The sequence below is a fragment of the Lepidochelys kempii genome, chromosome 3 (assembly GCF_965140265.1).
Source record: "Lepidochelys kempii isolate rLepKem1 chromosome 3, rLepKem1.hap2, whole genome shotgun sequence".
Taxonomy (NCBI): Eukaryota; Metazoa; Chordata; order Testudines; family Cheloniidae; genus Lepidochelys; species Lepidochelys kempii.
Window position 1 is genome coordinate 69168709 of NC_133258.1, and position 23497 is coordinate 69192205.

Below are 23497 nucleotides of genomic sequence, written 5' to 3' on the forward strand. Positions count from 1 at the left end.
CAATCTAGAGAGTGACAAGGATTGCATGAGGGAACACAGGTCACAACATCCTGACCAGGCGCAGATAGAAAAAAATTTTGACACTTAGATCAGACACTGTAGCAGATAAGGGTCCAAAATAACCCCTGTGCTGCACACCTTGGATTAAGGGAAGGCACAACACTTCATAGCATAGAACCCCTCACCACCACAGATCAGTTCTCCCATTCCCCACCAGCATCACCTCTCTTTTTTCTGGGTTGAACTTCAGGCATTTCACCTTGATCCATGCCTCTCAAGCAGACACTGGATAAGCAGAGAGACTGTATTGCCTGGCTTTGATGAAAGACCTAGCTTTTAGCTATCAGCACAATGGGTACTATAGTACGAATCCATTAATGTGGTTTTATCAGTGGCATCAAAATGCACAGCCCACATGATGTATGTGGCCTGCATGACACATTCAGATTGTGCAGAATCTCATCTTTTTTTTTTTTTTTAATAGGGTTTCTAGTCCTCATGGCAACAGAGATAATCTTCCACACATGAACTGAATGTAACTGATGCCATGATATCTGCCAAGTCAGAAAAAAACATCCTGAAACAAAGACTCAGGGGTATGAACTTTATTGTCCACTTTTGACCAGTCTAGAGTTGTCAACTTTAACGCACAATGACCACACTTCAATGTCAATATTAATTATTCCATTGCTGATTATTTTAGCAAATGGAACAGCAAAAGGATGGGTGTAAAGCCCTACGGGGAAAGGGAATTAGGAGTTGCTTCAGAGAAGAAAATGCAGAGAGAACAGAGGAGATACACAGAGGGAAGACGGAGAGTGAAAAAGAGAAAAGAAGAGAACGAAAAAGAGAAACAAAGGACAGAAGTAGTTGTGGCCTAAACAGGAGCAGATTTTCCTTTGTAAGTGATACAAAATATGCCAATGACATGCTGAGTAAACAGTTCAGTTACTACATAATGGCTGTGTTTCTCCCTTGATCTCTCTGCAAACATCCCACTGATCTTAATGGCACCCCCAATGCTGTGGAATGCTGGGATCATGAAATCCCGAATTCATATCATGTCCTGCAGAATTAAACATGGAATCCAGCCCTCTTCCCTGAGCAAGTCTGAAGAGACAAGAGAGAGAAGAGAAGACAACAAGATGAAACCCTACAAGATCTCTTATGAAAACTTCGCGGAATGACATGCAATTTCCCCAACACTGCTGTTGTTGGACTTCTCAGAAAGGAGGGAAGAGATGCTAAATAACCCCATCCACTCATTCCACAGTCCATAGACAGATCAGTATCACCCCACAGTAAACAGCAGGAAAAGGAACTAGTAGGTCTAATAAAGTCATCGAACAGACAGCAGAACTTAGTCGGTCACCAAGAGATCCATTGGCCAAGAAAACCCATGCAGATAGACACTATCATTCACTGAAATAAAACCCTCCGGGACAAGGAAATCAGAAGTTTCAAAACAACATTAGAGCCGCTTCCTCAAAACCTTCTCAGCCAGCTTTACCTACAAAAAAGGCTCAAAACCCAAAGGTAATTTGTAGGACTACCATTGTCAAGAAATGGTTTCTTATATAAGGGCCCATGACCGCTTGTCTGACAGAAGCTGCCTAGATGCATGCATCCGATGAAGTGAGCTGTAGCTCACGAAAGCTTATGCTCAAATAAATTGGTTAGTCTCTAAGGTGCCACAAGTACTCCTTTTCTTTTTGCGAATACAGACTAACATGGCTGTTACTCTGAAACTAGAGAAAACAGTTTCACTCAACAACTGACCCAAACTGCTAGCTTGCAGCAGCAACAAGACACCTGGTGAACTTATGTGGTCTTGGTATCTCATAGGCTGTAGGCCACAACTCACCTAGTTCCTCCATAAGCAGACACTAATGATCCCCAATACAGCACATTTTCCATCTACTTTGTGGATGGAATCTTAAATATCAGCTTCCTGTATCCAAACAAAGTAAAATACAATACACCAGGTTGTCCAATGCTAAAACACAATTCTGTTGGTCTAGATTCCCTAGATGCTATGGTGGGAGAAGAAGAGGCAGATAAAAATAAAACTTTTAGACTTCATTATAGCTGCAGCACAAGATTGCAGAAACTATGCCACAATCAAACTCAGAGCCATGAACGTCACCAGTACTATAGTGTCCCTCCAATTCACCTGTGTACTAACGGGGCACAATGACAACAATGGGAGGAGAGGGGAAGTTTGATGCCCTATATCAGTGTTTAAGAGGAAAAGAGATCTTATTGTCCTAGCCAGTCCACAAGCAGAATGGTCCAAATATTACACAATAAGAATATCTAGGTTCGCATATCATACTCAGTCCTGTGGTACCCACATACTCTCCCTTGGAATTCTAAGGCTGCAATGGGTCAGTCAGTAAGTCTCTAACAGTGGAGCAATAAGATAGGTTCCCATTCCTTGAGAAGTGGATGGATGAGCACTGCCCATGGCCCAAAGCTAGCAGCTGATCTGACCATGAAAACTGAGATATCATTACACACCAAAATTGAGGTCAGATGAAGTGTAATATGCCTGAAGCAGCCACTCAAAGTAAAAAAAAAAATGGTTGCTTACAGATATGGCTTTCTAAAAAGGGTGGAACAATTATATTAGATATGCTTGGAAATACTCTGCAGCGCTTTTATAAAAAGAAAAGAGGTTGTGTCTTTATTTTTAGAACACATGAATTACAGCGTAGTTCCCCACATATCTTGGGGCTAAGGCTAGTACTTGATAAGTCATTAAAAACAAAACATGGGATGAATGTTCCCCACCCCACAAAAAACACTTGCCTCTTGGTATAAAAAATGGATGGACTCCGATGAAGTTTTCCATCCATATAAATTCTCTCTCCTTTGTTCTGTAGTAAATCCTCAGTTCATCCTTCTGATATTCCGTAAGCTCAACAATAGTGCAAAGTTTCTCACATAAGAATTTCAGACATTTTTCACGAGCGGATAAAGCAGTATCAGCAGAGCAAGATGTTGTACCTATATTAAAGAAAACAAAAGGAAGTAAAATAAGATTTCCAACTGCAGCCAGTTGCTTTCATTTCAAAATTCAGAAACACATGGACAGCCAACAGTATAGAAACTGCAGTGCAGTAAACTACAGTGAATGCACAGTGCTGAGCTCAACCAAATACTGTTAGTGAATTCAACAAAGACACACACACATGTATGAAATATAGATCTACAGATACAGTAGCATTGTTTTCCAGAAGGCACAAGGTGCTTGATGTCTCATCACAACTGTATTACTGCCTTGAATTAAAAATCAAAAAGGTGAAGGTTAATCAATCTACTGTACTATAGGTGGGGCAGGGTAACACTGCCTATTATTAAAGTTGCCTCACACTTCCCATTAAAAGATCCTGTTTATAGCTGCTTATAACTATGCAAAACTTCAACAGTTTGGGCTGAAATTTTCCAGGCCAGATGTCTGCTTAAGGCAGATTTTTTGGAGAAATTCACATGCTTATGTTTGTCAGTTTTCAAGTCTGAGGGAAGAAGGGAAACACCCTACAACAGGAGATAGGAGGAGGGGGTACTGACTGGACAAGAAGATTGGGAGTAGGAACCAGAGGTTGAGAAGCAGGGGGAGAAGAAACAGATCCGACAAGGAACTGGGTCCACAGGAAGAACTGGGACTGATTAGGCAAAGTTACCGGAATGGGGAGACAAACAGGTTGAGAAACCTGGGAGCATGGGGGTGGGGGCAGGAGGAGGAAAGAGAGACGAATTGGATAAGGAACTGGGAGGGTAGGAACTGGGATTGGCTGGGCAAGGAGACTGGGACTGGAAAGAGAAGCCTGAGAAATGGAAACAGAGTGGGTGGGGCAAGGGGTGAAGAAGAGACAGGACTGGACCAGACACAGGCCAGACAGGTTGGAGGGAGCAGGGCAAAAAGGGATCAAGCTTCGTGAAGGGTGGAGACAGGCAGAAGAGTCTGAACCCACTAGAGTACACTCCCCTCTAGAGCCTGGAACAGAACCCATGATTGCTGACTCTTACAACTCTTCTGCTGTCAGCAAATATCTGTGGAAACCCACTGGAAAGTCAGTGTCTCATCCCCTTTAGAGGTGGTCGACAGAGGATGAGCACCTACTAATTGCTATCAGTTCTTCTGTGAATGCAAGTGGCAAAGGTCTCTGCTGCGGATCTAAAGGTCCCAACCCTGCTAATGACCCATGTGGGTGTCAATATGAGGCCACAATAGAATTTCTGTTTTTTCCAATTTACTATTTTAAAAGCCTAGGAAGTTACACTCAAAAACACTACAATGAAAGAACATTAAGGTTGCAAACTCAAGCACTCAAAAGTTAGGAAATGCCAGAATTAAGTTTGCCTGTGCAACCTTAATTCAGCCCGCTTATGTGTATACATCATGATACAGTCTTTATTTACATGATAATATAGTTTTTCCACTGGACCCCTCCCTTAATCAGTGGACAGGACAGACCTGCTCTGGGGATGAATCAGGGTTGTGTAGGGAAGGAGGAAGCTACTGTCTGTAGGACCCTGGCCTCATTTGTTGCAGAAGTTGGAAAGTATGTAGGGAAGGAGGGAGGGGATTGCAAAAAGAGAAGGGACGCTCTCTTGATTAAGGCAGTTGAATTCCATCCCTGCCTCTGCCAAAGGAGCTCCTGTGTGATGCTAGGCAAGTCGCTTAACTAAACTTGTCAGATGTGGTCATTAATTGTTTGTTTCTCATTTTCTGGGCACCTGACTTGAAACCCTGAGGTCTGATTTACAGAAGATCTGAGCATCCACAACTGCAGCTGAGGTTAATGGGAGCTGTGCTTTGAACATATGAAGTGCTATATAATGCTAAGTACGCTGAAAAACCAGGTCCTAAGGGCCTCAAATTGGGCACCCAACTTTTTTGGATATTTTTGTCCTTATTCTCTCTGCCTCAGCACCCCATCTGATAATACCCACTCATCTCACAGGAGTGTTGTGAAGGTAAGTTAATATTTCTGAAACGCTGAGGTACTACAATGAGGAGTCCCAGAGAAGAGCCCAAGAGGAAATTAAAAATTCTGTCTTCAGAGCAGGGCTTGAATACACTGCAGTAAATAAGGCCTCAGGCCACACATTGAATGAGATGGATAAAATAATATCAAATTAGATACTCATTTATTGAGCACTGTCCATACTGGGCACTGAATGAGGCAGGCATCCTATGGAAATATAGTATGTGAACAAGTAATTAAAAACTGTATCACCAGAAATACACGTAAGGGGATGGTGCTTGACTTTGCAACTTTAATGTAGTTTTGTATATGTGCAGTGTGTAGCTTGCTGAACCATTCAAGAAGTCCTTGCTGTTAAAAATGGCAAGCAAAAACACGCTAAGTTAAAGATACTGACAAATGGAAGCAAATATTTTCATCATGCCTTCATTTTAACCAAACTAAACACTGGGATATCAATCAAATATGAAGAGCAAAATAAGAAAAAAAATGTAAAGAGTTAAATATATTCACCTCTTCTTTGATAAGCACTGATGACCTACCTGAACCTATTCCATCAATGTACACCAGGCACGCAGCATGGACAAAAGACGTCACAGGAGAGATGTAAAATAGGCTGTACTCCTCATCTTCTACCATGACATTCATAAAGTTAACCCACGATAAGACGTCCCGGACACTGAGAATACACTGACGCCCAAATTCTTGGTTGGTTAGCCATTCAATAAAGTCCATCATCAGCTCAGCTATGTCTGTCCCTAAAACATAAAAAAAAAAGGAGATGTTGCAATTATAAACTGAATTATATAGGTCATTTCCAGCACAAAGCTGTATAACTAGAACCCTGAAATACAGAAAATCAATCAAGTTCTTCAGATTTGTTTTAAAAAAATATTTGCATTGAAGTGTGGTGCTTTCAATCTTCAAAAAGTGCTCAATGAAAGGGGGAGAGGAGAAGAGTGAAGAACAGATTTATAATCCTCTACAACACACTTTAAAAACTAATACATCCACAAAATTCATCACATGCATTTTATATATAGCATAGGTCAAAAAAAAAGTCATACTGATATGAGGAACTAATGAAATTTAGTTCCTGAAGTCAAAGTTTTTTCAGCAAAATACAGAAACTCCTTTCTTTGAGAATGGTTCCCAGATACAGAATTGTGAGCAACAGATGAATTGGTTATTGGGTATCGCTTTTTTTTTTTTTTTTAATCAAGTATTTGCTATAAGCATTTCAGCAGAAGCACCAGTTTATAGTAGCTTAACAGGTTGCCTGAAAATGTCCTCATCCATAGCAAACAAGGTAGACATGGAAGATTCCACTTTGAATCTGAGATTAGGAAATGGTTCAACACACTAAAGGACCCAAAATAAATCTGATTTCTTCTTTCTTGGGGCTACAAAGAATATGAAGTAACCTTCAAAATTTGTTCCCATCCCCCAGATAATTTTCAGAATAAAAAGGCCTCCCTGATCTTGGAAAAAACAAAGAAAGAGAAAATACCCTTGGAAGATGAAGGATTATCCACTGGGATGAAAAGAAAAAGACCCTCTCCCACAAGGAAAGCATGGAGGAAAAAGGTTGACAGTACCAAATCTTTGTGCCTCTGCTTAGGGACTGACGAGGAATGTTTGGGTTCACTTCCAGGTATTCCTAAAACGAAATTAGTCTAATGCTTCAGAGGGAAATTCCTGACAAATGAGCGACTGCCGAACCCCCAACCCCACCCCAGAAAGATCTGGCAAAAAACCCTGACATCAGGAGCGATGCAGGCTGTCTACATGATCTGTTGGAGAGAGAGATGGGACTGGGAAGGAATTCTGCAAAAAAACGTGCCACAGCAAGAGTTATCAAGCTGCTTGAGCTCCTTGTATTGGAGCCTGGGGCTCAGCTCTAAGGACACCTCTCCCTCTTTTGAACTGTGACCTACTAGAGCAGTCATGAAAACTCAAGGGGAAGGGCAAGCACCAGCAGCTTAGCAGAGAATCTGGAAACGTCGAAGAATTCTGAGAGTACCCCCTGGGAGCGGAGGTTAAAGGCTCCTGGAAAGGTTTAGCAGGCAGAAATAACTCATTGAGCCACTCATGTAATCCACAGGCTAGGCAAAGGAGTGGGGTGGTGTTTGCCAATGAAAGCCCTTTACCTTGTGGAAATCTGAAAAATCTTTTCAGAGTCTGAGGCTATCATGGAAAAAGTTGCTGTTCCCCACAAGTGAGCCCTCGCCCTATTTTACAGGCCTTTCAAAGCCCCAGAAAACTGCTTCCATTGATGCCTCTGGGAAAGCCTCAACTCCCAACATGGGCACTTCTCTCCCCCTTTAGAGAAGCTGAGGGGCTAGTTTAATCTGATTTCCAGAAATGGATCCAGCCTTTGAGCCAATTGCAAAGGTTTCGCTCTCAGAGGAGGACTCTTAAGGCTCCCCACAGCACATAAGTACTGCAGGAGACACAGATGGTTTGTTCATTGCTCTTCCCCCCCAACCCAATCCTTTTCTTTAGCCTTCTCTGGTAGATGCCAGATTTGCACACAGAAGTCACTTTCCTGTATGCCGCTTTGAGTAAAGCAGGTATCTAACTGCAGCAGAGGAAGGAGTACTTCAGGGGGGAAATTGTGCCAGACCAACAGAGGAGGAGGAACCCAGCGTCTGCACTGTCAAAGACTGAACCACCCAAAAGTTAAAATGTAAGGGAACACAAGAGAGAGCTCAGTAAATTAAACCAACAGCCAAGCTGTCAGTAGCAAAGGAAATGAGAGATATGGTCCTGGTCTTTTGTTCCTCCCCAATACCTGAGAAATAGGATAAGATATTGAAGAGGAGGGAAGAGTTCAGGTGGGGAGGGGACCTTTGCATTGCTTTGCTGAAAGCTATCAACTTTTGGTCAGTCACATGGCAATGGAATGCTATGAAGGGAGGAACAGAGGCCAGTGTATGTATCAGTCTGTTTGCAGAGATAGTTGTATTTATGGATGGAAGAAGCATTAGTGTGAATCCTTGCCAAAACCATCTCAATCTGCAAATTCAGTTCTCTCTCCAATGCAGAGTTTAAATTTGACACAAAACTAAATTATACTTACCTTGGTGGTTTATCCTGTCCAGAGACAGTCCTGGATGAAGATTGTGCTTTACGATCTGTATTAAATCCTCACGACTGTTACTCTGTGGACACCATATCTCTGTAAATCTGTTGCGCAGTGCAGGAGAAAGCTGCAGGCAATAAAATATAACTATATAGCCACTACCAGCATACATCATGGCTACTACAGACCTACATTACTTAAGCTTGCATTTAAACTATCATAGGCTAGTAGTTCTAGTGCATGTGAATTATTAGAACAGTAAATAAACTGACTCCTTTTCGAAATCATGTAGTATTCCTTCTAATAATGACAGGGTGTTTATAGCTATCACTAGTAGGAGAAAATGTGGCTCTTTTAGTGCAAGACCAAGAGGACACACCAACTGTTCATCTGAAATACTGAAAGAGAATAGGGGAGAAAATGAGATAGATTGCAAGAATCAGAGTGAGATGGAACTTCAGAGACACAGTCTATCAAACAAGGGCTGTATAATCTCATCTGCCTCTCGGCCTTTGAAAGAAAGACCACCATAGAGGTAAAGGGTTGAATTGGAATGCCTTTCCTTAATTGCTCCTTTGCGCTGGATTATAAAGAGCAATCATCAACCAGTACATATGCAATAAAGAAGCAATTTCCCTTTAATTACTGAACCCGGGGCTTTCTGGTAGATTTGTTAGCATGCTAAAAATGACTGATTTTTTTTTTTTTTTTAAAATGGGCACCCCCCTCTCTAGGGGTAAAAAAGCTGAAGCTTTGAGTTCAAATGTCTGTCATTCCTTAGACGGTTATTAAGTTCCTTTTAAAACAACGTAAGGGGTTACTTTAGAACTGTTGTTCTTATTTTGTGGGAAATCTTGCCCTACTGGCATTTGCCCATTTTTTGGAGACCCTAGGTGACAACTTCTAGTTGCCAGTTTTCGTCTGTTCCAGGAGCACAATCTGTCATTGCATCCCCACACCACATCATAAAGACTCTACAGCAAGAACTGGATTTGGATGTAGTTTCCTTTGCGAGTTACACTTCATTTACTTAAAATGTTCTGCATATCAAGTCTACTTATGTGATTCAGTATCCACATTTTTCTTTGTTGATATTTTGTTGAGTGCTTGTTTACATTGTCAAAATAACAGTACACGGGTGGGAGAAGAAAGACACACCTTAGTCCTCCTTTAGAGCCAGGAGACAGACTCCAATATGCAATACTGCATGCTGGGACCTATACCATGTGCATGCTGCACATTCAAGTCATAATTCCAATGGCCTCTCAGAATTTACCTCTTTTTTTCCAAAGTCACCTCCTGGGTTCATGGTTGCTAGGATGCGAAATTTCTTTCCCGCAATCAGAAGTTCTACTTCATTATCCTCATCTTCTTGACTACCTTTTTCAGCAAGCACCAGCGTCTTCTCAACTTCAAGAACACTACAAACCAGGTTTTAAAAAAACTGTGTTATAAAAATTGTTTTATTTAAATCCCATAGCTTGCACTTTAGAAAGTCACCAGTCTTTTTAAAAATACATAAACGTGAGGTAGCTTTGCTTAGCTCGATTTCTAAGGCTATGTCTACACTACACAGCTTTTAGCGACATGGCTGTGTCACTAAAGCCGTGCCGCTAGATGACAGGCAGCGTAGCTGCTGTTTGTCGCCTCTCCTGACAACAAAAAATTTCCACCCGCAACGAGCGGCATCTCCTGCCGACAACGCGCTGTTCACACTGGTGCTTCTCGCGGCAAAACTTTTGTCTTTCCGAGGGGCAGCAGAAGACAAGAGTTTTCTCATTCAAATACCAGTGTCAACATAGCTTAAGTCACAAAGCTCAATATAATGGGTTTCAGCAAAAGTAAATGATAAATTCTGCTTATCCTTTCCAACTGACAATATTTCTGAATACACAGATGTGGAAAGCTCATCTACACCTTGATGTGAAAGTCTGTGTAAAGTGGTTGGTCAAAAGATTTACATTGTAGCATGGACCTTTCAAAAGCTCTCTCTTATAAATACAATGCCAAAAGTAACATTCACAGCTGAAGCTTGATGAAGAGCACACTGAATTAGTTTTCAAGTTTATGGAATACAAAACTGACAAGTTACAACAAATTCACTATCAGTGCAACTTAAAATATCTATTTAATATTTTTAGTTGCATACCCCACCCCCTAATGTACTCTCACTAGTGAACTGTGTGAAGGAGCTAAAAGCGTGACCCATTACTGTGCATGTTAGCAAAAGTGGTCAGGAAGATGTTGCCTGGAATCATTAACAAAACAATAAAGTTAACTGAAGAAGATTAGTTTGCAAGGTGCACATGAGCTATGAAAAATCTACTTGAAATAAAGAAACTATTGAGACATCAAAGAAAGTAATTGCTGGTCATCTCAATATATTTGGTAAGAGAAAAGACGGACTTTAAAATGAAGGGTGCTGTAATCTAACAGTAGTATATAGTGTCAGTTGTAACACCTTTACATAAAAAAATTTGGGAAGGTATTGAAAGACACCAATTTGCTAGGCACCTTTCCTGTTCTTGGACAAGGCATGTTACTTCCCATGAACGTAATGACAGACTGAGAAATGTTTTTTTTACAGGAACTGACAGAAAATAAGGCTTTCATCTATCTTTCTATATAAGGAAAGGTTGTAGCTCTAGCTACAGGTCTCATTGTAGATTCCATTTTAATCACGTATACTTATTTTGTTTTTGTTCTATTGTGTTGTTAACTGTCCCTACATGCTATCCTTTACGGAGAACTGTGTTTTAACTATTTTACCTGGGGAAATTAACCAGCTGTTAAAACAAATGGACTCTCTTGTCCTGTCAGTCTATGCACAGAAAGGTGACTATAACATTTTGAGCACAGGTTAAGCACATGAAGGTGGTCTTCAGTCTGAAGCAGTGCCACAGAACAGGGGTTCTCAACCTTTTTCTTTCCGAGTCCGCCCCGCCCCCCAACGTGCTATGAAAACTCCGGGCCTACATGTGCCACAAAAAATGTTTTTTCCTGCATATCCAGTAAATTAAAAGCCAGGGCCAGCATTAGGAGATAGCAAGCAGGGCAACTGTCCAAGGTCCCATGCCACCGGGGCTCCGCAAAGCTAAGTTGGATTCATCCCCATACGGCAGCGTACAGGCTTCAGCTTTGGCCCCAGGCAGCGGGGCTCAGGCTTCGGCTTTCTTCCCTGGGCCAAAGTGACTCTAATGCCAGCCCTGCTCTCTGGTTTATTTTGGCAGACGTCCTGAAATCTGCTCGCAGCCCCCGGACTCCTGGTTGAAAACCACTCACGAAGAGCAAACCTCATAGTAACGCTTAGCACACAGCTACGGATATAAACAACCCAAGGACACAAATCATTGCCACAATAATCTTGAACAAATTTGGACTCCTTTGCTTTTGGATCAGGATACTTCTAAGTTCTTCTAATAAGTTCAGCTAAATCACTATTGAAGTGCAAGAGTAAATTTTCATCCTGTCCTTTTCATAGGTCTACCTTACCATCCCTTCTCCTTCTCTGTTGCCAGCAGCCTCCCCAATAGCAAGCAATTGTCTAAAATTACAGGACTAATATGGGTGCAGTCAGCGTCTTTCTGCTGGAGACCGTTTAGTTCACAAACTAAGTGATCTGGTACAGCAGCTTAACAGTGAATGCGCCACTGAGTTACTTTGGATCTTTTTTATTTAAACAGGAATTGAGCAACTAAGAAAAAGGGACGCTGGCTAAGATTAACAATTAGAAGCTAGATTATCTAACTCATTTGTGTGATAAATGTAGCCTGGTGAAGGGCTGCTTAACATTACACACTTTTAGAATGCATACCTATTAAGTCTTTCCAACACAGAATCATCAGCTAATGAAATCTCATCCAGGAGAAAAAAGCCGTCCTCCTTCATTGCTAAAACAAGGGGTCCATCGTGCCATTCAAAGAGTCTAGAACTGTCAAATTCCTCCTAGGTAATGGGGAAGAAAAAGAAGAGTCAGCAGGGATTTGTCATTCTCTGCTCTCTTGACCACACTAAAGCTCAGTGATACCAGTCACCCCTTGTCATGAGACAGACCTTGTCCTTTGATCTCTGTCTGACTGGCCGTAGTCCTCCCAGGAAGTCTGATGTCTCCATATGCAAGTGGCAGTTCACAGAATGTAATTTCTGATTTGCCAAGGCTGCAAATATCTGACAAATAGTAGTTTTGCCACACCTATAACATGAACAAAGAAAACCAATGAAGTCAACTTAGAACAAAAACAGAAGGGGTCCACAACCACTTAATGGCCCACTTCAGCAACAAAGCCGTTCCAGCTGGATTTCCTCAAAGCCCTGCAGGGTAATGGCCCCACCATGCTGTTCCTCTTACTCCCACGTATTCCTTTCTCTGAAAGCTGACCCACCTTACAAAAATGAAATGAATTGCATCCACTTTTGGCACGCAAAACATTGCTGAATTGCCACTATTATTAATTAAAACATTAATAGTGAGGGACCTGCACCCTCAGATTTGATTTGGACTTTAGAAAGGTAACAAATTTCACATCTCCAAATCGCCTCTGAATGATGCATAATGCATCAGTGATTAAGGCATCATAAAATATCAGAAGGGCCACGGAGAAAAATGTTAGCCTCTCACTATAAGAAGAAAAAAAAAACTTATCAGTAAATTAAATTCTCCAAATGTATTGCCTTTTGAAGATCCATACTATAGGAGTCATGAGACATCATTGATGCTCTTATCTAGGTTTAGAGCAAGCTTAGATCAGTGTAGTTTGCACCTATCCACACAGATGTTTCACTGGTTTAACATCACAATTAAACTGGTGCAACTAAGAGCATGTGTACACTTGCCATTTAAAGTGGAAAAAGACCCTTTTTTTGCACAAACTCCATGGGAATGTCTACACTTGCCAATGTCTTTTTCCAGTGAAACTCAGAAGTTTCACTGCAAAAAGAAAACCACCTCCATGAGGTCTTACCGGTGATGCTTTTGCGGTGATGTGCAAGTGAAGACATGTTCTTCCAGTTTACAGAGCTTTTAGCCTCCACAGGATATCCCACAGTGCTAGATGACCATTCTGGCCAGCAGCTCTGCTGCTCTGACGCCAGGTAAACAGACATCCACCCCTCCCCCTGTAAAGCCCTGGGAACTTTGAAATTCCCCTTCCTGTTTTCTTGGCAAGTGCTCACTTATCTGGCCAGGTGACAATGCCTGCTCCACGGAGCAACAATCCCCCGCTTGAAGCAATGCTGACCTACTGGAGCTGATCAGTGCTTGGGGAGAGGAGGCTGTGCAGGGACCCAGGATGCCCCACGATCACACCCCCGACTTCCCACAAGACCTATCACCAAATGAAGAGAGCTGCACTGCGGGATTGCTGCCCTCAGTGTGCTGCTCTCACGTTGATGGAAGTGCTGCAAATGTAAACACTCTCTGACGCCTGTGGAAGTAAGTGAATACACAAACCAGCGCTTTTCTTTCACCAGTTCACTATCACCATTTAAACTGACAGCACAAAAACTCTACAATTGTAGTCATAGCCTATGTGTTTGAACCAGGCTTAAGGCTACACAAGGCCTTACCCATCCTTCCTTCCTTTCCACCTCCAATTGTCCCAGAAAGGACTCCTAGGAAGGAAGTGGTAATTCAATCTAGATCTGTACTGGCCATACATTCAGGGGCAGTATTCAGTAAGTGGAGACTGATGGATTTTGACCTCTCTTTGTCCTTTCATGAATTGTCTCTACAGAGCTCCACTGCAGGAAACTAAATATAATCCAGGAGGTCGTCTGAGGAGAATGCCAAAATTGAAGCAACACTGCCCACCCACACAGAGGACTACACCTAGCCCCATTAACAGATTAACATTTTGTGAATGAAGTAATTGAATTTCAAGCAGCAGCTTAAATACCAAGACAATAAACCTTTGACAAGCAGCCAATGTACCCATTCCTAGTGTAGAACAAGTTCTCCTTACAGGCTTGAACACAAGCAATCATCCATTTTGAAAGACTAAGAAATGAAAGTCAAATATCAGGGGGTAACAGTGTTAGTCTGTATCCACAAAAAAATAAACAAGGAGTCCAGTGGCTGTTAGTCTTTAAGGTGCCACCGGACTCCTAAGAAATGAAAGGTCTTGACTGTTAAATTGAAATACTTACATAAGATTTATTCTTTTCCAAGTAGCATCCAAGTTCCCTTTTAGCATCTAATTACTTGAGTCTCTTCTTTCCCAACTTCAGCCTCTTCTTACTCTCTAAGGCTATGACTACACTACGAGGCTTTTAGGGACAAAAATCTTCCACACCCCATGAGCAGCAGCAGCTTTGTCGGAAAGAGAGCACTCCTGCTGACAAAGCACTGTTCACACCGGCGCTTTTCATCGGTAAAACCTTTGTCGTTCAGGGGGGTGTTTTTTTAACGCCCCTGAACGACAAAAGATTGGTCGACGACGTGTCAGTGTAGACAAAGACTAACAGAATTACTTAATACTAAATTTATAACCAGCATGAGAGATCTGCTTCCATGACCTCTTTTTTGCAGAAAGGAAAAAAATAAAAAGGATGGGCTGGGCCTTATGCAGTCAGATCCTGGAACATATGTAAATGTATTCACCACTATCCACCAGATTTATTACTAACTTTTCCAGGTTTCAAGAGAATGGTATGTAATTCTTATACTGAGATTCTAACAGACAGTTCATGAACGAAACTCAACCCCCCTCCTCTCCAGTTCAGTTTCAATACATCCCTAACAGGTTTATATAACACTGTTGTACAAATTAGATAAAATAAAGCAAAACCACAAGAGATACTTTTAATGTAGTTTGCTAAAACAGGTGCACTCCAACACAGCACTCTAAAAAGTTAACTCTGTATTACAGCAGCTACAAACCTGACTTGACATTTGAGACAGTTTTAGATTCACGAAGGCTGTGAAACAGCAAGGCATTTAAGCAAGGCTCCTCTTTAAGGATAAGTAGTTTTACTAACTTCAGTGAGGTCACTCATGTTTAAATGTCGGTATGCAGTTAAGGACCTTGCTGAACAGGGCTAAACAGAACAATTCATTACTGTAATAGAAAAACAAGTTACCCAGTGTCTCCCACCAGCAGTACTGGTTCGCCAAACTCCAGGGCTCGTCCTACCAGAACTGCAAGCCTCCTCATCCCTTGAGTCCAGACAACATGACTAAACTCACTGTCCATCACCGACATCTGCGTAGATGATTTAACTGCCCAACAAAGAACAAGCTGATTAGCTTTAATCACACGCATCAGGTTTTTGATTTAGTCCTTTTTGCAAACTCACCCAATAACTTTCTAACGCTTTCCTCTGAGAAGAGAGAGTGAGGATACAATTTCTTCTTAAAATGCTTTTCAAGGACACTTTGAATAACATCAACCTCCTCCTGCTTCCTGACTCTGCCTGCCAGAAGCATGAAACCTGTAAATAAGGCAAGAGAAATCAGAGTGTTTGCTTTGATTCTTAAAGTGGAATGTGTGACATATGAGCAGTACAATCCAGACCAATGAATAGCTGTGACCCCTGCCCTGTAACCTGGGATGCCCTTTATAATGCCTTGCCGCTGTTGCCTCCAGCCTGGACGGCTCACAGACAGCCTCCAGCATATAAGTCACTCCCAACAAAGATTTTAGGGTCCCACTGAATCTTTCCACCAAACCATTTGTTTCTGGGTGATATGAGGTAGCTTTTAGTTGTGTCACTCCACAACTTCCATAGCTCACTGAATAGCTGAGACATAAAATTTGACCCAAGGTCAGATAAAAATCTCTTTAGGGAAATGAACTCTGCTAAAGATAGTGAAAATGGCTCTTGCCACAGATTCTGCCTCAGTCTTAGTCAGAGCTAATCCACTACCACCAAGATACATTTCTTTCCCCTTTGGGTAGGACCCACGATGTCCATTGTTACCCTCAAAAATGCCTCTTATATTACAAGCAAGGGGCATAGAGGAACTTTCTCGGGTACTTTTGACTTAATTCACAAAACCTGCAATAATTCCTCACATCACTCTGTATTCCTGGCCTGTATTATTTTTTCTTTAACCTGTCATCGGTTCTCTGTGCCCCCAAGTGACCAGCAAAAGGACAATCATATCCTAGCACATAGCATGGTGCTATGTGGGCACAACCAACTGCTTACAGGGTTGCCCAGAGCTTTGGTTTTTACCCATAGGAGCCTCCCTATACAATCTCCCATCTTCTTCAAAAAACCTCTCCCCATTTTTCTTTCCTGGGGCACCCTCTGACGCTCTCTAGAGTGGGATCTATCCCTTATTCAACTGCAAAATGCTAGCAGCTGATATCTGGGACCACTTCTTCAGTCACAGGGGTTATCTCCGCCCCAGCTGGCCCTGACGGCATGCTGTTTTTCTCTGCCATGCAGGCGCCAGCCTCAGCCCCTCCCACACCTGGAAACAGTTTCCTTCTGCTGCAGAAGAGTTAGAGAAGGAATTCTCAATCTGGGGGTCATGACCCCTCGGGGATCTCATGGTGGTTACGGGGGGTCAGAAGCTGTAAAATCCCTCCCCCAGTTTTTAATTCATAAGGAGGGTCACACTCAGAGGCTTGCTGAGTGAAAGGGGTCACTAATACAGAAATTTTGAAAACCACCGAGTTAGAGAGACCTCCCCCCAGCAGTTTCTGGGACGTTACCACTCCCCTCTAGGATCCAACACAATACTCCCTTTGACATCTTTCTGTTACCAAATTAATAGCCTTAATCATATGCAAAATAGCATTCCCAACAAGTATTTCAATGGGGATACTACCCAGCACAACTATTGCACTTTCTAAACCTTCCCATTCAACCTAGCCCATGCACCTTGGCTAAAAGCACAGGAATTATATGTCCTCCCACTACTAGAAGCTCCACTTTCTCATCAGGTAACATTTCAGTCTGTTGGACCTTGCGTCCCTTGACCAGAGAGATCTGGGCTCCAGTGTCTCCCCCGCTTCCCACCCCGGGTACTCCTTGCTATTTACTCTGGCAACCTTAACAACTTCCACATCGACCCCCTCAAGGTCAGTCCTCACAAAACTCATCAGGTGAGTTTAAAATAGATTGGATGGGGCTTAGTTTCTTTTAGCTTGGGACATTGATTTCTCAGGTGCTCAGTAGAGTTACACTAGAAACATCTTCTTGGACTCTCCTCCTTCTCAGGAGGTTTGTGATGCAAATTTCCAGGAGGGGAACAATTTGGGGGCAGGGGGCAGACTGCCTGGGCTCCCAAATACCCTCCTTTTTTCTGAGGCGTAAAACAGGATCACCCTTTACACTGGCTTTGCATCCCTCCTTCTCTGGACTGCTCTCATTGGACATCTGGGTTTGCACAAAGGAATGAGCCACGGTGGCCACTTCTTGCAAATTTTAAAGATTTATCCCATAAACTATTCCAAATCTCATCAGTGCATATACTGAGGAAATGTTCTTGAGCAAAGAGATCAAGCAATTGGCTAAAATCCTTATGCCCCGCCCCCCTTCCCTTTCCCCATTTTCTTATTAGGTCACACATCTTATAGGCATATTCGCTATGACTTGTACCATCACTTTTCTTGAGATTTCTAAATTTCAACCTATTCACTCCAGGAATAATTTGAAACATTTGAAAAGCAGCTTTTTAAAATTCAGACTATCTCAAGGCTACCTCAATAAGCATTTCATTAAATACATTCAAAGCTTTGCAATCAGTGTGGGTACTTTTTTGTCCTCAGGAATATTATGAACCTCAGATAGCCTTTCAAAAGTGGTAGATATTCTTCAGTGAAGTCTGTTGCCTTGTATGCATGGAGGACAGGTCCATCAATGGCCTAGCCTCTGTTTGCCCAAAGTTGGAATGAGCAACAGGGGATGGATCACTTGATGATTGCCTGTTCTGTCAATTCCCTCTGCGGCACCAGGCATTGAACACTGTTGGAAGACAGGATACTGGGCTAGATGGACCTTTGGTCTGACCTAGTATGGCTGCTCTTACGTTCTTATGCAGGACACAATTTGTTACAGCTGAGAGCTCCTTGAAGGGAGCAAAAGATTGGTGACACTGGGATCTGTCCATGTTTTGCCATCATGCCAAGATTATATTTCCTCTCCTTCTCTAGGGCCTTTTTCTCTTTCAGCTCCCTGGGTCATCTATGGATAGCTTTTCTCTCTCTTCTTTTTCCTTCTGAGCTTCCAGGGCTTGTTGGAGGGCAGCTATTTCTTTTTCCTTCAGCTCCATGGCTCACCAGTGGGCAGCTTCGTGCTGCTGCTCTTCCGCTTGCCTGTCTTTGGCTCTTCACTCTCCTTGCCACCTTTGGTGCTCACATTCTTTATCTCTTTCTTCTTTCTCCAACCTGGCCAGTTCTAGCTTTTCAGTTGTTTCGCTGGTGTTCATACTTATGCTTTACTGTTTATATTTCCCTTACCAGAAATAAGCAAACAGAAAACAACAAACTGTAACCTCTCTTTGATTGTTTCCAGCCACCATACTTAAGACTCCCTTAAAATTGCTAGACCGGTGCTTAAAGTGTAAGCCTCATTTAAACTAAAAAAGCTGTGCATAAACCCTAGTTCGCTGCACCACTGTGACATGTCAGGATACAATCCAGACTAATGAGCAGCTGTGTCACCCCTGCCCAGTAACCTGGGGTGACCTTTACAATGCCTTGCTGCTGTAGTCTCCGGCCTGGACTGCTCACAGCCTCCAGCATATAAATCACTCCCAACTATGTCTGTGTATGTGCTGCAGGCAGGCAGCCAGCCAGCCAGCAGCACCCTGGCTCTTACCAGCCTGGGTTATGCTACAGGGTGACCCCAACACACTCCCGGATTTCTACCCAGAAATGTATGTCCTCTACATACTGCATGTATGCCTTCTCATGGACAGTACCAATATACTGAGTCCATTATTCCTTTAAGGTAATAATATGGTCACAACTTGTTACCCCAAACAGTTATCCAGGCACTTAAACTTGAACACACTGGATTAGATAAAACAATAAAATGAGTTTATTAACTACAAAGAGAGAGAATTTAAGTGAGTACAAGTAACGGGGCATAAAAGTCAGAAATGGTTACAAGAAAAATAAAGATAAAACACTTACCGGTACCTAATTTAACAAACTACATTAGATTCAAAGCAGTTTTCTCACACATGCTTTCAGCAGTGTTACTGACCCAAACTCAGTCAGTCCAGACCCTTCCCCCAAAGTCCAATGGCTACTTCCTTTGTCTCTTCAGGTGCAGTGGATGCAATAGACAGGGAGAGAGAGAGAGGGGTGTTTGTCCCTCCTTTTTATATTATCGGTCCCCCTCTTGAAAAACATTTGCAGCTGAGACCCAGGGGACAAAGAATCTATGTAGAAGGCTATTCCCTGCTGGGTTTTTTTCCACCTGTTTGAACTTCCTTTGTTTTGTCTGCCTACGTGAGGATTCTGTTTACTGCTTAAATGCAAATTAAGTCAGGTGCACACTCCTTCCTTTGTTAAGGACAGACCTGATTTCTGCCTGGGCAGGGCTGTGGGGTTTGGAATATGTGTTCATAACATCAAAAAGTAGAATCTTATAATGACACATACAATGTTTCCACACATTTTGCCAGGACAATACTGACCAGAAAATTCTGAGTTTTCAAATGACATCTTACAAGGCATACTTTGTACAGAGATTATTACAATAGTGTGCAGGGTGTGAATACAGGAGTGTATTCCATCACAGATTATTACTGCTCAGTAACAAGGGACAAAGGTTTGTATTTGAAAAGTGGGGTTAAAAATGTTTACATTAGTTCTTTAAAAAAATGAAGTATCATGAAGAACAGGAGCAAAGACCCACCATCGTTTGCTAAATGCTGAAGCCAGTCATAATCCTTCTCTGTCTGTTCTGCCAATCTGTATCTTTCAGCCCAACGAAACAGATCTCGAAGAGTAATGAAACCATGCTTCCCAGCAAACACTGTTGAACCTCTGCGATAAGACTACCAAGTGAGCAAAGAGGACGGTTAAAATTTAATATGTATTCCTCATTCAAACAAACGTCAGTGAAATGAAAACGTAATAAATTCGTAATCCCAGCCTAAGACTTCCTCTCATTTAATAACTGGAATATAGTTTTCACTTTCTTGCAATACAGTAAAAAGGTCTAAGCACATTCAATTCTAGAAGGAAGAAAGGACAGAAGGAAGAAAGAGGTACCTCCAGGTTTTATTACTGCATTTGTTTTTAAAGAAAACACATATTTTGGTAAGTAGCCAGAGCTAAATGGTTGTTCACAACAATCTATTTCAGCACCTAGGATCTAGAAAAATGTGGGAGCACAATATTTTTTAAAGTATTTAAACAAAAATCCAAAAATGAGGCACTGGTAGCTACTGGACTTGGTTTTGCTTTTAAACAAAAACTCAAACTGAAAGGGTTCACTTAAGCCAGCAAACTTGGTTATTTTAAATTAGAGACTTCTCCGTTGTTAAGTCATACAATATTTTTTTTAAAGGCCTTAGTTTTACTTCTATATTAAAAGGGGGAAGAAAAAAAAAAAGACACCAATACCTGCAGATTCAGCATGATTTTGACGAGTTTACTGCAGTAAGAAGGTGGCAGACTGCATCGCTTGTGAAGGATTGTTTCTAGCTCAGCACTTGGCAGCTCATCAAAATGCAGCTCCACAAAACGATTCCTGAAGGCTCTGGACAACACCTAAAATGTACGTTTGGGAATAGTACTTCTGAACTTTGCTTTTTCCCTTTAATCCTTGTAAACTACATCCTGCACATACAGTCAAAGGAAGCTGAGCTACCCTGAAGGTTTAGTGATTAAAATCCAATGGGACAAGGAATAGATAAGATCGTGCTTAAAACTTACAAAATGGACATTAAAGATGCAAAAGGTCTATTCTCCAGCAGTCTGAGACAACCAAATAATCAGTCAGGGCAAATTACATTTAATTACTTAGGCTCTGATTCAGCAAAGTGCTTAAAAGTGTGCTTAACATCTCTGCTGAACTGGAGCTTTAGCGTCCACCAGAGAAGCTACTGACCTGCCCTTAAAAATTCTTGGTGTGTTCTCTGACTGGCAAGTCTGAATAAAGGCTTAAACTGAACACTGCTCTCCAACTTCACTTCTCTTGTAAAGGCCACCAAATAGCAGAAGAATTAGATTATTTGCCTACCCACTCTGCTTCTTTGCCAAATTCTTCTCTGGCACCTCACAGCCAGTTGCATCCAATACTGAACTTCATAAAAAGTGCATGTGTGTGCTGTTCATGAAATGCAGTAGTTCTTAAGCTTCATTTACAAGGAAGAGAAAGGAAGCCAGTTTTCTCATATTCATCCACTAGTGTGATGTGCTAGTCAGTCAAGACACACAGAATTTTTAAGTGTAGATCATATCAGCATTTGGTCACTGCAACAGACATGCTAGATTAATTTTGAAATTAAAAACTATTGGAACTACTATATATTCTTGTTGAGGAAACTTCAAAACTCAGAAAGGTTCCTTCTACCTAGGCTGGCAACCTAGATCTCTTTCTTGAACAGGGGTTCTCCAACTGGGTGGGAGAGCATTCACCTGGGGGGTGCAGAATATATTAGGGCGGGAGTGCGTGAGAAATGTTAGGGAAAAAAAAAAAATACTTTCTGCGCACTTTCAGAGCTGGGTGGCCGGAGAGATGTGGCTGCTGGCTGTGCACCCAGGGGAGGTGGGGAGCTTACTATTACAGACACAAAGAAGGGGGCCCGCGATAAAATAAGTTTGAGAACCACTGCTCTAGAATACATATCTGTTTTATTTACACACGGGCTTTTCTATGGCATTCACAGCCCTAGCATTTGAGCACCTTATAAACATTAATGTATCTTCACAACATTTTACAGATGGCAACTTAGGCATTGAGAGACTAAGGGTATGTCTACACTGCAGCTGGAAAGTGAGATTCCCAGTGCAGGTAGACAGACAGACTCATACCAGCTCAACTTGAGCTAGCTGCCCCAGCTTGGACCCAGGGGGTCAGGAGGGCTTGGATTCTGGTGGCTACCTCAACCCACTGCCCATGCTGCAATGTCCACACTATGATTTTTAACATACTAGTTCAAGCTGAGCTAGTGCGCATCTGTCTATGGGTCCCGGGAATCACCTCCCAAGTTGCAGTGTAGATATAGCCTAAGTGACTTGCCCAAGCTCACATAGGCAGGCAGTCCAGTGCCTTGGCTAGAAGACCATCTTCCCTTCCGCGACTCCTTTACACTTTCATATTATCATGTTATCTGATATGTGTGAGAAAGTTTCTGTGCCACAGGTCTCTGCACCCCTGAAAGAATAATATGGTGAAGCTTTCTTCGTAATGTAAGAATAACCGAAAGCAAGAGGAGAGATCGACAAACCTTCCTGCCGCCATACAGTCCTGGTGGATTCTGTGTAGCAAACAGCATAAATCGAGGGTGTGCCCTGACAACTTCTTGTGTCTCTGTTATGAACAGCTCTCTGTTATCATCCAGCAGTCTGTTGAGTGCCTCCAGAACATCTGTAGGAGCCAAATTCAGTTCATCGAGGATAATCCAGTAGCCCTTTCTCATAGCATCAATAAGGACACCTGTGTTGGAATACAAAAGGTTCTGGTTAAAATTTTAAGGTAATCTGCATGAAAATATACAAAAAACCCAGCAAACACAAGTAATCCTTGCAGCCAGTTTTACTTCAGAATAAAATAAGTTAACCCACAGCAAGATGTGCAACAGCACTGAAGCTGTTAAACCCTTTAGCTCTCCCCTCTGTCAGTGCAATGGACCAAAGAATAAGAGATGGAAGAACGCCTAAAGGAACCCCTTTAACACAATAACCAGAGACCTGCACAACTGAACTAACTGCATGAAAGCTCATATTTGCATTGACACAACCGTGACCAGAGCTTTTTTCATCTCTGCGTAATATGTAAAATGGAAGGGAATTAGAGGTAAATGTGATAAGCGATAACCTTACCTTCCTTAAACATCAGCTTCCCAGAAGTGTCTGATGTATAACAGCCAATGTACTCCTGGATGTCAGTATGTTCGTGATTGTTAATCCGCACACAGTGGTTCCCACTAGCTGCAGCCAACCAGCGAATTAAACTAGTTTTACCAACTGATGTCTCTCCTTGAATCAGCACTGGATGAGTCCTTCAGGGATTAGCAAAGACAATATTTTAGAAGCAGTATTTTAGGTTGACAGTAAAATATCCTGTGTGTATATGAAAAGGAAGTAATGCATCTGTACTGTTTGCAATTTATCAGAGCCTTGTGTAACAGATTATCAAGAGACTACAATTTAGCCTCTCAAGGTCTCATTTATGTTCCTCACCCAAGTCACAGAGCCAGTCAGTGTCAAAGCCAGGACATAATCTCAAATACCTTTATTCCCATATGCTAACTACTATACCATGCTGCCTCCGTCATCACTTGTGA

At 42.1% G+C, this 23497-nt stretch overlaps 1 protein-coding gene across 6 annotated transcripts in view; it reads right to left on the reverse strand.

Annotated features, from left to right (window-relative positions):
- The window catches only part of MDN1 (midasin AAA ATPase 1), a 163298-nt gene that overhangs the window by 85736 nt on the left and 54065 nt on the right, over window positions 1–23497 (reverse strand). For all 6 annotated transcript variants that reach the window (XR_012157991.1, XM_073336750.1, XM_073336749.1 and 3 more), the window contains 12 exons: window positions 23034–23212; window positions 22439–22647; window positions 20610–20756; window positions 19897–20038; window positions 15373–15507; window positions 15157–15295; window positions 12133–12271; window positions 11894–12024; window positions 9356–9500; window positions 8077–8206; window positions 5537–5752; window positions 2812–3009 (listed from right to left, as the gene is read on the reverse strand). Coding sequence is in view for 5 of the 6 variants with exons in the window: in XM_073336750.1 (XP_073192851.1) it covers window positions 2812–3009; window positions 5537–5752; window positions 8077–8206; window positions 9356–9500; window positions 11894–12024; window positions 12133–12271; window positions 15157–15295; window positions 15373–15507; window positions 19897–20038; window positions 20610–20756; window positions 22439–22647; window positions 23034–23212 (1910 nt within the window). In the remaining variant the exon portion in view is untranslated. The remainder of the gene's footprint in view (window positions 1–2811; window positions 3010–5536; window positions 5753–8076; window positions 8207–9355; window positions 9501–11893; window positions 12025–12132; window positions 12272–15156; window positions 15296–15372; window positions 15508–19896; window positions 20039–20609; window positions 20757–22438; window positions 22648–23033; window positions 23213–23497) is intronic.